The sequence below is a fragment of the Etheostoma spectabile genome, unplaced genomic scaffold (genome assembly GCF_008692095.1).
Source record: "Etheostoma spectabile isolate EspeVRDwgs_2016 unplaced genomic scaffold, UIUC_Espe_1.0 scaffold317, whole genome shotgun sequence".
Classification (NCBI taxonomy): Eukaryota; Metazoa; Chordata; class Actinopteri; order Perciformes; family Percidae; genus Etheostoma; species Etheostoma spectabile.
In genome coordinates this window covers 43,276-55,056 of record NW_022605584.1, presented here as the reverse complement: position 1 = coordinate 55,056, position 11,781 = coordinate 43,276, and the positions used below count along the sequence as shown (strand labels likewise).

General features: G+C 42.6%; 1 protein-coding gene across 1 annotated transcript in view; it reads left to right on the top strand.

Moving 5' to 3' along the window:
* Nucleotides 1-9,543, top strand: part of LOC116686149 (uncharacterized) — a 25,621-nt gene extending 16,078 nt beyond the window's left edge. The window contains exon 3 of the mRNA XM_032511117.1: nt 9,146-9,543. Coding sequence (XP_032367008.1) covers nt 9,146-9,540 — 395 coding nt within the window. The 3' untranslated portion in view covers nt 9,541-9,543. The remainder of the gene's footprint in view (nt 1-9,145) is intronic.
* Nucleotides 9,544-11,781: the final 2,238 nt, after the last annotated feature.

The following is an 11,781-nucleotide window of genomic DNA, read 5'->3' as shown; positions in this document are numbered from 1 at the left end:
AGGTCTCACTCTGCTACTATTTCCCAGTGGGCCTACGTCACCACAAAAGGCTGCAGGATCAGTTTATTTGGACCAACTGACAAATTTAATTAATAATTATAATATCAGGAGTTAAAATGTACGCAAGAAAGATCATATAGAATATGACAGATCATAGAATTACGCAAACAGTTTAACAAATGCAGACATTTCAATTACTATTCAATTTGTGGAGTGGTCTGGTAAGAACCACCTGCTGCTGACATGGATAAGACCAGAGAGATGGTGATCGACTTCAGGAGGAAGGAACGGCTCGCAGCCCCTTTGCATCCTGGGAGGTGCCGTGGACATGGTGGAGAGTACAGATACCTGGGTCAACATGACAGCAGCTGAACTGGAAGACCAACAGCACTGCTGTTTACAAGAAGGGATGAGCAGACTCTACTTCCTGAGGAAGCTGAGAATCCTTCAACGGCAGCAGGATGTTGGAGATCTTCACCAGTCTGTTGTGGCCAGCGCTCTGTTCTCCTCCGCCATCTGCTGGGGGGGGTGGGGGGGGGCAGCAGCATCGGAGCCGCGACAAAAACAGACTGAACAACTGATCAGGAAGGCTGCTCCGTGATCGGCTGCAAACAGGACCGATGGAGCTGTGGTGGAGAGAGGTCACTGAAACAACTGTTATCTATCATGGAGAACCCCCCCACCCTCTCCACCCCACACTGGTCCAACAAAGCAGCTCCACCCTCTCCACCCCACACTGGTCAAACAGAGGCAGCTTCACCCTCTCCACCCCACACTGGTCCACCAAGGAGCACTCCACCCTCTCCCCCCCACATGGTCCAACAGAGACACTCCACCCTCTCCCCCCCACACTGGTCCAACAGAGAGCAGCTCCACCCTCTCCCCCCCACACTGGTCCAACAGAGGCAGCTTCACCCTCTCCCACCCCACACTGGTCCACCAGAGGAGCAGCTCCACCCTCTCCCCCCCACACTGGTCCACAGAGGAGCAGCTCCACCCTCTCCCCCCACACTGGTCCAACAGAGGAGCAGCTCCCCCCTCTCCCCCCCACACTGGTCCACAGAGGAGCATCCACCCTTCCCACCCCACACGGGTCCACCAGAGGAGCAGCTCCACCCTCTCCACCCCACACTGGTCCACCAGAGGAGCAGCTCCACCCTCTCCACCCCACCACTGGTCCACCAGAGGAGCAGCTCCACCCTCTCCCCCCCACACTGGTCCACCAGAGGAGCATTCACCCGTCTCCCCCCCCACTGGTCCACAAGGAGCAGCTCCCACCCTCTCCACCCCACACTGGTCCCCAGAGGAGCAGCTCCACCCTCTCCACCCCCACTGTCCACCAGAGGAGCAGCTCCACCCTCTCCACCCCCACTGGTCCACCAGAGGAGCAGCTCCACCCTCTCCCCCCCACTGGTCCCCAGAGGAGCAGCTCCCCCTCTCCCCCACACATGGTCCCAGAGAGCAGCTCCACCCTCTCCACCCCCCACCCCACTGTCACCAGAGAGCAGCTCCACCCTCTCCACCCCCCCTGGTCCACCAGAGGAGCACAGCTCCACCCTCTCCACCCCCCACTGGTCCACCAGAGGAGCAGCTTCTCTAAGAGGCTCCGACAGCTTCGATGCCGCACGGACCGCTACAGGAAATCATTCATCCACAACAATAACACTCTTACATCATCACTGGCTGCTAGATGAGACTTTTGGACACCAACTACTACACTAATGCAACCTGGTCATTTGGTTTTTACATTTACATTTTAGCATATTATTTAGCATTTGCACATTTTTGTTCCCCATCCTGTACATATTCAAATATTTGTTTTTTACTTTATTCGTATATTATTTCATGTATATTGTATGTATGTATATTTTTCCTAGTATTTCATTTATTTTATATTTTGTGCTTTGTGACTGTTTTTGCTGCTGTAACACCGGAATTTCCCATTTTTCTTGGGAATCAATAAACATCTTCTATCTATCTATCTACTACTGTGATTCATATTTACTTTTAGATGAGTGAAAACAAATGTATGCTTGTGAATAACGTTAAAAACCCACTATTATTAGAAACAGCATAGCTATATTAATACTAATGACGTCTGGTCGGAGTTTTGTTGTTTGATTTTGTTTCTGTTGCAAACGAGTGTTTCGTCGTATTTATAGACGATCTTTGACTTCCAGCTGAGAGGTCCTCCCCCCCCGCTTCTCCAACGGATAGCGGCGTCAAGTAGTGAAGCCCCGCACCAAGACAGCCATTATTCATACCCCTAACCTAATCAGCCAGGCTTTTGTCTGGCTGTAATTAGCCCTGCGGTTGAAACAGACAGATGGGGGGGGGGGGGGTGAAATCAGTGGCGCTAATATTACCTGTGCCACCGCGCGAAAAGCTGTGGTGGAGAAAACTCCCTTTTTAGCAGACAGGGTCCCGCCCTGCATGCAAATAGGCCGTTAGAGGAGCAGCCCCAATACTCTAAATCTGCCGCCAAACGCTATTCAAATGTGGGCCAGGGAAGGAGGGAGACGTTCAGGCCAGGAGTGCAACAAGTGATCCGTTTGATAAAGACTCAGTCAGTCCCGAACTACTATTAGGCCTACACATCAGACTACAAGCATGGAGAACTGGATCCATTCTTTTTTACTACAAGTGGTAAAACGTAGTTTTAAAAAGGTTGTGTGAATGTTCCAGCATGGGGGCTGGGACTAGGGTTGCCACTTATGTCTGATTTATAAAAAAACAACAAAAAAAACCTGGACATATTGATGACCCAACTGACTGCTTTGCTCTCAAGTGAAAATGTCCAAAAGTTATAAAAAAAGAAAAAAGACAATCCCGGCAAACTCTGGCTGGGACCCATCAGGTCCCGACTTTCCTCTAATTAAGGTTCCAAGACTAGACTTGTGATGAGCTTATTCTCAGCCCAGCTCAGCACCCTAAAACCTTTCCACATCTGGCAGCTTTAAAAACCAACCAGTGACTTCTCATTTGTGGAATATTGAGTTGGAGATGGCAGCTCTGGCTGACAACACTTGTGAAACACTGTTTAGGGCTACATCAGCTGCTGAGTATTGATTTTCTGCTTTAAGCTCACAAGGCTTGTCATCACTCTCCCCATTCAAACGACATTGTTTGAGTTTGTATCTAATAAGAAGCCGGGGTCCCAAACTAACAACATCAAGAGGTTTACCAGCCACAATCAAAAGATCTCTCCTAGATGAATGACATGTTACAGATTTGGTTGTTTTCCAGAGTATGGACTTGACATGGATGCTCTTTCTGGTTTACATTTCAAAAAGTAGGACATTTTAACTTTTGTTTTGAGCTGGTGAAGCTCTTATTGCTCTGTTATGACAGCTCTTTGCTCCTTCAAAGCTCAGTCTGACAATGGGCAGATGTTCTGTGGGCTGTTCTTAAAACAAGCATGTACAAGTGTTGAACCTCAAAACTACTTCTACTTCTACTACGACATAAAAACTATTTTAACGGGCACTGATTCTCTGATAAAGGTAGGCTAGCCTACACACTAAACTCTTTTTTGACCCATTATGGGTCCAAAATGGGTTATTTTTGACCCAACTTCTGGGCTAAAAAGGGACCAACTAATTTCTGGGTTATTTCAACCCAGAAAACTGGATTTAAACTTTTGGGTTAAATACATGACCCAAATGTTGAGTTAAAATAACACAATCCCTTTTCTGGATTCAAACCCAGAACCTTCTTGCTGCAAGACCACAGTGCTTACCATTGGACCACCATGTTACCCTGAAGTTGGTTGTTCCCTTTTTAACCCAGAAGTTGGGTGAAAAATAACCTATCTTATTGTGTGTGTAATATATTTTTGTTATATTACACACTTTAAGCACTTTTACATTTTTATTGCATTGAATTAAAATCTATATAATACAAATAGACTCTTGGACCTATTTATTTTAGGTCACACTGTAATAACAATATTAGAAAAAAGACAATGGGGGGAGGGGAAAGGAGGTGTGTCTTCTTCCTCTTCTAAATTTATGGCAGACTGATGTGTATGTTATAGGGACAAGTTTGTAATATAAACTTATTTCTTAGTTGATTCATGTTTAGAGGGTGTGTCACTTTAATTCTTCTACAAATACTGTTTTATCATAACGTACACAACACACAAGGGATTGTTCATATTATGAACTATGTTGCCATGATAATATAATAACTCAATAAAATACACCCCGGAGTTTTTAGTGTGTATGTGTCGTGCATATCCTAATTTGAAACGGCAGATTTTTGAGCCAGAATTAGGACAAAGTTTAAAATCAGAACAGTGAAAATTAAGCCTGAGCAAATCTAAAATATTGTCCGGCCAAGATTTTGATTCCTAACTGAATGTTTTAGCCATCCCTGCTTGACTTGTTTGTGTGCTAACTCCCACTGTTGATGTTATCTTGAGTGGGCTACCCCCAGCCTAAAGCATCAAGTCCAGGCATGTTCCCTAGGCTCTATTGATGCAAGGCATTCTGGGAAATTACTAGAACTGTTGGGTCCTTGTAAATTCCGGAGTGTGGTCTATCTGTAAAGTGTCTTGAGATAACTCTTGTTATGAATTGATACTGTAAATAAAATTGAATTGAATTGAAATGATAAATGTAACTGACTAAAACAGCCAACAGGACGGAGTGAATCACTCTGACTTTGCGCTAACATAAAAATCCCTCCCAGGTACACACATGGCAGTTCATTTCAGTAGATGGGCAGCTTATTTTCTGTACTGTGGTGCTTTGCTAGCGTCTTTGTTAAACCAAATCTAACGTTAACAGCAACATCTCACTGCCTGTCAGACTGATTGCTAGTTTGGGTGGTGTCATTTTTTTTTGTCTGTGGTCCAACAGGTACTTTAGTTCTCCGACCTAAAGTCAATGAAAGTTTTAAGATATGACACCATCAAACATGCATTTTAGATGAATGAGATGAGAGCATCTCCAGTTGGTCCTCGCCCCCATTTGCTCAGCTCCTTTTTACCGAATGCAGGATTATTTTTTACCTGGCAGTTATCGTAAACAAACGTTGTGATTGGGTCTATAGACTGGACACGAGTGTAGTTTGGGAATGCTTTCATCATCAGAATGATATATCAGGTCAATGAAGGGCACACATTTCCTTGAATGCTCAAAGCTGCGTCTTGCTAAATTCGGCCTTTGCTGCTTTCTCTCTCCACCTGCCTCTCTTTCCCTGCCCTTCTCACTTCCCTCTGAACTTTAATGACTCCAACACAGATGATGTAGTTTTTCTTGCCTCTGTATTGCAAACTGACCTTTTTGTCAAACTGCTCCCCTGGAGAAGTGTTCTGACTCACCATGAGCTCAGTGCAGACATATTAAACAAGCTGACACTGGCATTTAGCAAATGCTTCGGACACAGTCTGAACTTAGCTTCATAGGTGTGGGGTGCCCCTTACACAGTGCATCTTTCCTGTCACATATTCTTGTTATGACTCATTTGACAGATTTTTTTGATTCTTTTTGATCTGTTAAAAGTTACATAAATCAGTTTCAGGTTTTACATGGTTTGCAACAGTTCTAAAGTCTGTCAGTCTTTTTGGACGTTTTTAAATATTTGCTGTGGTCTCAGGCTGAAAGCAGAAGGCCTGCATCTCGAAGAAAAAGTACATTAGTCCGATCAAAACAAAATCAAAGTACAAGTAATTAGGTAGGTAATTAATGCAGGGGCATCATCCTACATTAAGAGGTCTAACAAAATAATCTTATAAAATGCAAAGAAAATGTAGTGACTTGTGGACGGTCCCTCACTGTATTTCCCACCGCACCTGTTGTTCCTTTGAACTACCGCAGGTAAGCATCCCCTCATCATCAAACCCCAACTTATGGTGCCCCCCCGTCCAAATGGTGCCTTTAATGAGGTGCTTCGTAAAAGCAGAGCAGGTGTGTGCATGTTTGCTTAGGACCAGGATGTGGCAGCAGCACACCTGTCATCAGTGGCTGTTATTGTAATAGTACATGAGAACTTAAAGCCGCTGTTAAAATTTGATGGGTAAATATTGAACTTCACTTTTTATTAAAGATATTTGAGAACAAGAGCGATGTAATTCCAAGTATACAAGAAAAACTTCCCAATGCTAAATTTGTCCCATCAATTCTTTTAAAACATATTTCACATGGATGTGAATACATCCTTACATTTTAATTGGATCAAACTGATGCAGAAAAAACATTCCAAACAAGTTGTTTTGTTCAGTAGCAATATCAGATTCATTTCAGTAATACGGCAGAAGAGGAATGTTCCACTGTAACTCGTGATAAACAGAGCAGAATTGGCCCATCAAATGTCAATTTATGTTGGCCATATTGGCTAAAAGTCTTTCTGAGGTCAAAGTGGGAAACACACCCCCTGACTTTGGATTTCCGAGCTCCGACAACCTCGCAGTACCCAGAGTTCAAAATCCAGTATGGCTGCCCCCATGCATCAACAGTTTGTAATCTGTGGTAACGTTGGCACTTCTGTGTCATACACACGGTCCTGTCAAACTTCTATCTGTGGACATGTTGCCAAGCTTTTTGTATGCATAAAAAAACCACATAATGTGTTATCAACTGGTATTGCTAACCTGGCTAATGCTAACCCCACAACATAAAATCTGAGTTGTAAATACAACTCATTCATCCCTGGTGTGCCATCATTCCCTGCCTGGGCTCTGAGGTAAATGGAACACAGTCATACATGAAAAATTAAACAAATCACAATCTGAATTTAAGGAATGGGATTGAACCCCATGAGACAAATGGCATGTAATAATAAATGCCATAAATAATAAATGGAAGTGCCAAACTAAGGACAATTGACCAAGTCTAGCATTGAATGACAAAGTCATGATGTGTTGATTGAAATATCACGTGCACTGAGACAGATTATTTCAGCTGGTGTGCTCTGAGCCGGGCAGGTTGGGACTTGCTCTTATCAAGTTGTCAGGGAGTCAGCTGAAGCTGTTTGCCAACAACAAATTGTGACTCTTCACAGGTCTCTAATAGCGTTTGAATGATGTCACAACACAATACTCACCTCTGATTGGCCAGTGAAGGCTTTGAGTCCTAAGATACCAATCTGAAAATGGTGCCAACAACCCTTAACACCTTGACAAGGAAAGAGATATTTACAGTATTAGCTTTTGAAGAGAAAATGAACTAGTTTCCTGTCAGGTAGTCACATGGCCAGCATAGCTCTTTGGTCATGGTTGACTTTAATTATCAGGGAAGCAAGGCTAAAAATTATAACTCAACACCGCCACACAAAGGTGGAAAGCAGAAACTGCATCCAGACAAAGATAGAGGTAGTTGCCTAACCCTAACCCTTTCTCTCCTTCCCGTCTTTCCTCTGTGTTTTTTTTTTTTTTTATTGGTCCAGGGACAGGTTATCATGTCTCAGCATATTGTTTGTAGTAGTTTGTAATCTTGAAATGAAAACATTTGGTCACAAAAAATGAGTTAGGTGAAATGGAAAGTTCTTTATTAATTATTGTTATTTATAACTCCTGTAGTTAAACTTAAACTAATAGGACTAGACCTTTTAGGTTCTGAAATAATCCTAATGAAGTTAAGCAGCTGTTTCTCGAACGTCTCTCCAGACGCACTTACAAGTGAAGCTGTCTGTCCGTCAGCTACTCTATGTTGACATTTTAGAGAACGTCAATTATATTTCCCTTCCCGTCAACTGTGTACAATTTCACCCACCCGCTATTAAACAGAATTTAAATTTCCATGATCTGACCGGCCGGATCCGTAACATTAGCCTAACGCACATATAGAGTACCTCTTATCAGTATGTCGTTTAGCTGTTTAATTTGTAATCCAATATCACACACACACACACACACACACACACATACACAGTCTGTCAAAGCAGGGGCGTTTCTCAGTGTGTTGTCACCTAAAATCCGGTTATCACTGTATCTTCACATTATATGCTGCATTCCTTCAAGCTGATGGTTGTAGATGGTTTTGTTTAACGTATGCCTATCTTGGCCAGGTCTCCCTTGCAAAAGAGATTTTTAATCTCAATGGGTATTACCTGGTTAAATAAAGGATAAATAAATAAAAAAAAAAAAAAACGTCCCATTGTCATATTTTTAAAATAATATAGTAATAGGCCACAAAGTTTTCTTCAAATCACCTTAGCTTTAGCTATATATTTAGATATGTATGTGACTGTCCATCCGAATTTATTTAGGCACAGTCCTGGCCCATTGCCTGTGGATGTATAAAAACATTGTTAGAATTCATGTTCAGGGGCGTTGCATTCCAAAATCTCGGGAATTACATTAACATACACACAATTCAAACAGTAGGCTAGCGGCACACATGTACAGTTATTACCAACGTGGCAGTAGATGCATTTTTAAATTCATTTTTCTTTGTATGAGATTATAAATTAAACAATATGAATCATTACAGATGAAAACGATGGCTGGAAAATGAACCTGTTTATATCTGAGAGGTGTTCTTTATCAAATGCCCCCCTCAGTTTGAGAGGGAATGATACCGCTTTCTATTCTCTTCTACAGCATGATGTGATTTAATTTCACCTGAGAAGCAGCATGCAAACAATATCTCAAGAAAACAATCTGGTGCAAATTGGCATGGAGTCGTCCAGCCAGCTGCCCACATGTGTGACGTATGGGTAATGGAGAGAGTGTGAAGCCTGAGCTCAGTGACTTCAAAATAATATTGCAGTGAAGTGGATCATCAACTCCGGGTCCCTTTCCCCATCCCATTTACTCAATCGGGTCTACACATTGAATCCCAAATGCCAGCAGCTGCTGCAGTGTGGTCTGGTTCTGCTCGTGTGGTTTTATGTTTTCTATTCATTTGTAACACAGATCAATTTGGTCAAATCTAAAGTTCTGTATGCTTGCATCTTGGAAAGGAATACATCTTTGACTGTCATGTTTTAGTATGAAGTTTTTTTTCTCCTTGGCCCATTCCACACAATCCGCACAGCATGCTGTGCTTGCTTTGTATAGCACCGTTTCTCTCACTTCACAAGTAGTGTAGCAGTTTGGAATGACACAAAGGCATTTACTTAATTTACACGTACCTATGTGATCAAAGTTAAGGGTCCGACACACCTATGGTTCACAGAATAAAAAAATCTTTCTGTTCAGGCAACAGGCTGCGTCCTCTGCTGGGGGCGTCACATGGACGTGGCAGCCATCAATGCTGCCCACAACTCTGCAGAAGGCTGCTGACATGGCCAACCAGGCAAAGCCTGCTCCAATATGAGGCAAGTCCTCTTCTGTTGGAAGACGGACGACCTGGGGGAGAAGAGAAAGGACCTTCCTGCTGGTTTTGTGGCCCGGGGTGTGGAAAAGGCCCTCGCTACAACGCGGTCGGAGGTACCACTGGCGAGCCTAAAGAAGAAGATGAGGGCCTCAATGACGGGTCCCCAGCCATGGTCACACGCCGTGCCGAGGATGGCCATCAGACCGTGGAAGGATCCTCTAGAGAGTCTGAAGTCCACCCTCATGTCACTTTCCCCGTCAAAATACAGTGCCAGTAATGGCACCGTATTGTTCACCTGGCAGTACTGCCTGGGGTTTGGAGACTGTAGAAGTCACACCCTCTTTTAAAATAAAACTGTACTGAATGTGTTTAATGTTATCTTTGCCGTTGAACTTTGCATGACTATAGAAAGCATTCATGAAATTAATAAAACAATAGGGTTAAATGGGTTGCCTCTGCTTTTACTTTTGTGTTGTCACTGTAATTAATAGATTCATAATTAAGTCATTAATCAAGCAAAATTAACCCAAATTCAATAGTTCCAGCTTCTGAAATGTGAAATCCACACTGGGGAAATATCTGTGCTACAGCAGCTCAAAGTAAATACTTCATGGACTAGCTCCAGTCTACATCACTGAGCTTTTGAAGCCACATGCTCCTTGAAGTGAAGATAATGGGTAGACACTCAGTCTAGGTGCTAGTGCTAGGTGATGGTTTATCACCAGGTTCACTCAGGTGTGTCGGCCAGAACACCACTTAAGGCCACTTATTCCAGAGTAGGAAATGAAGAGCTGAGAGGTAGTTCTTATTCTGGTTATTTATTTTCTCTTCTTCAATTGTGAGGGTAATTCTGAGTGTGGTTTCTATTAAGAGGGAAAATAAAATACAAATGAATAAGGGAAACATATGCATACACTCATTCCTCCTTAATACCTAATATACATTACCAAACATAAATAAACAATAGTCAGAATATGACTATATATCTCTAACTCTAATAATGTAAACAGAGAATAAGGAATCAAACACTTGTTATATGCCTTTCATTAAGTTACCGATAACATACACGGCACTTCCTGTCATCTATAATACACTTTAAAGCCTCCAACTAACTAAACGGCTGGATGCTTTTATTGTGAAAACCCCCGACCGGATGCTATGTTCGGTTTGAGCTAGCAAAGCCTTGACAGAGAAGCCTCAACCGCGGCACAGATAACAATATTTAACAGTACTTACTTTGTGTTCTACACAACCACAAAGTATTGAACAATCCCAACAACAAGTAGTAACGTAGAAACGAGTTTAAACACAACGTTACATATTTTGGCTCGACGCCGGCTGAGCCGAAGCTCGAAACTAGCATGAATGAATGTGGCTATAATTAGCACAACGTTCGCGTAGCAACCTCTTAAACTCTTAACTATCATCCCCGTTAGCTAAGTAGCACAAATAACTGCTGGTTTAACAGAAAAATACAATATAATAGTGAAGTAGCAGATATACTTACTCTTTCATTTACGCACACTCTTAAGTAAAGTGCCGGTCACAACTGCTCTCCAACCGACCGACTAACCGTACGTTCACACCACCACCGACTTGAGCAGCAAAAAAGCTCTGGCCGCCCCGCCAAGGACGCTTGTCAAAAAGTACGGGAAAGCTTTCAGACGCTTTAGCCGCTCTGACGTGGCGGCGTTCGTATAGTGCAGTTGGTCAAATCGGTGTTGTGAGCAACTGAATTGCATTCCCGCTTTTGTAAAAATTTCGCGCTTGAGTTCTATGTGTATCATTGGATAATTATGGATCCTCGCGAAGTAGGGGAGAGCCGGGACAGTTGAAACACTTTTTAATTAAACATAATTAACAAAGCGGCTCCCCCAACACCAACCCGTTGTCACTTCCGTATTACTTCGTGTCACTTCCGGTGTGTGGTACATTCCCTTTCCGTGAAGAATCTGTCGTTTGTAAATTTGTTTCGGAGTGTAAAAGTGTTTTGAGTCTTGTTAATTTGTTTTTAAAATGTAAATTTGTTTGGTTCTTTGTAAAAGTGTTTTGAGTCTTGTTAATTGTTTTTTAAAATGTAAATTTGTTTTGTTCTTTTAAAGTGTTTTGCGTTTTGTTAATTTGTTTTTTAAATGTATTTTGTCTCGATCTTTGAAAAGTGTTTCAGACTTTGTAATTTGTTTTGGCACTTCCCCCCACCGTAGTCCCGACACGGACATATGACATTACAGCCTGTTTTGCTTCTCTGTAAACAGCATGAAATATGAAATCTGGGATTGTGGAGAACACTAACTGGTCTACCGAATGAGCCTGTAGTCAAACCTTTAAATGAAAAACCCTCATACTAATCAAAAAATGTGACCGCTAATGAAGTTTACTTTTGACCTCAAAACTCGTTTATACGCTGTAACTCCGCGATAAAAGGAATAACGGAAGATATTGGGCTGATAGAAGGAGGTTAACATGCTCATGTTCAGACCTAGGAAGTCTGTCTATCATCACTGCACTCGGAGAAACT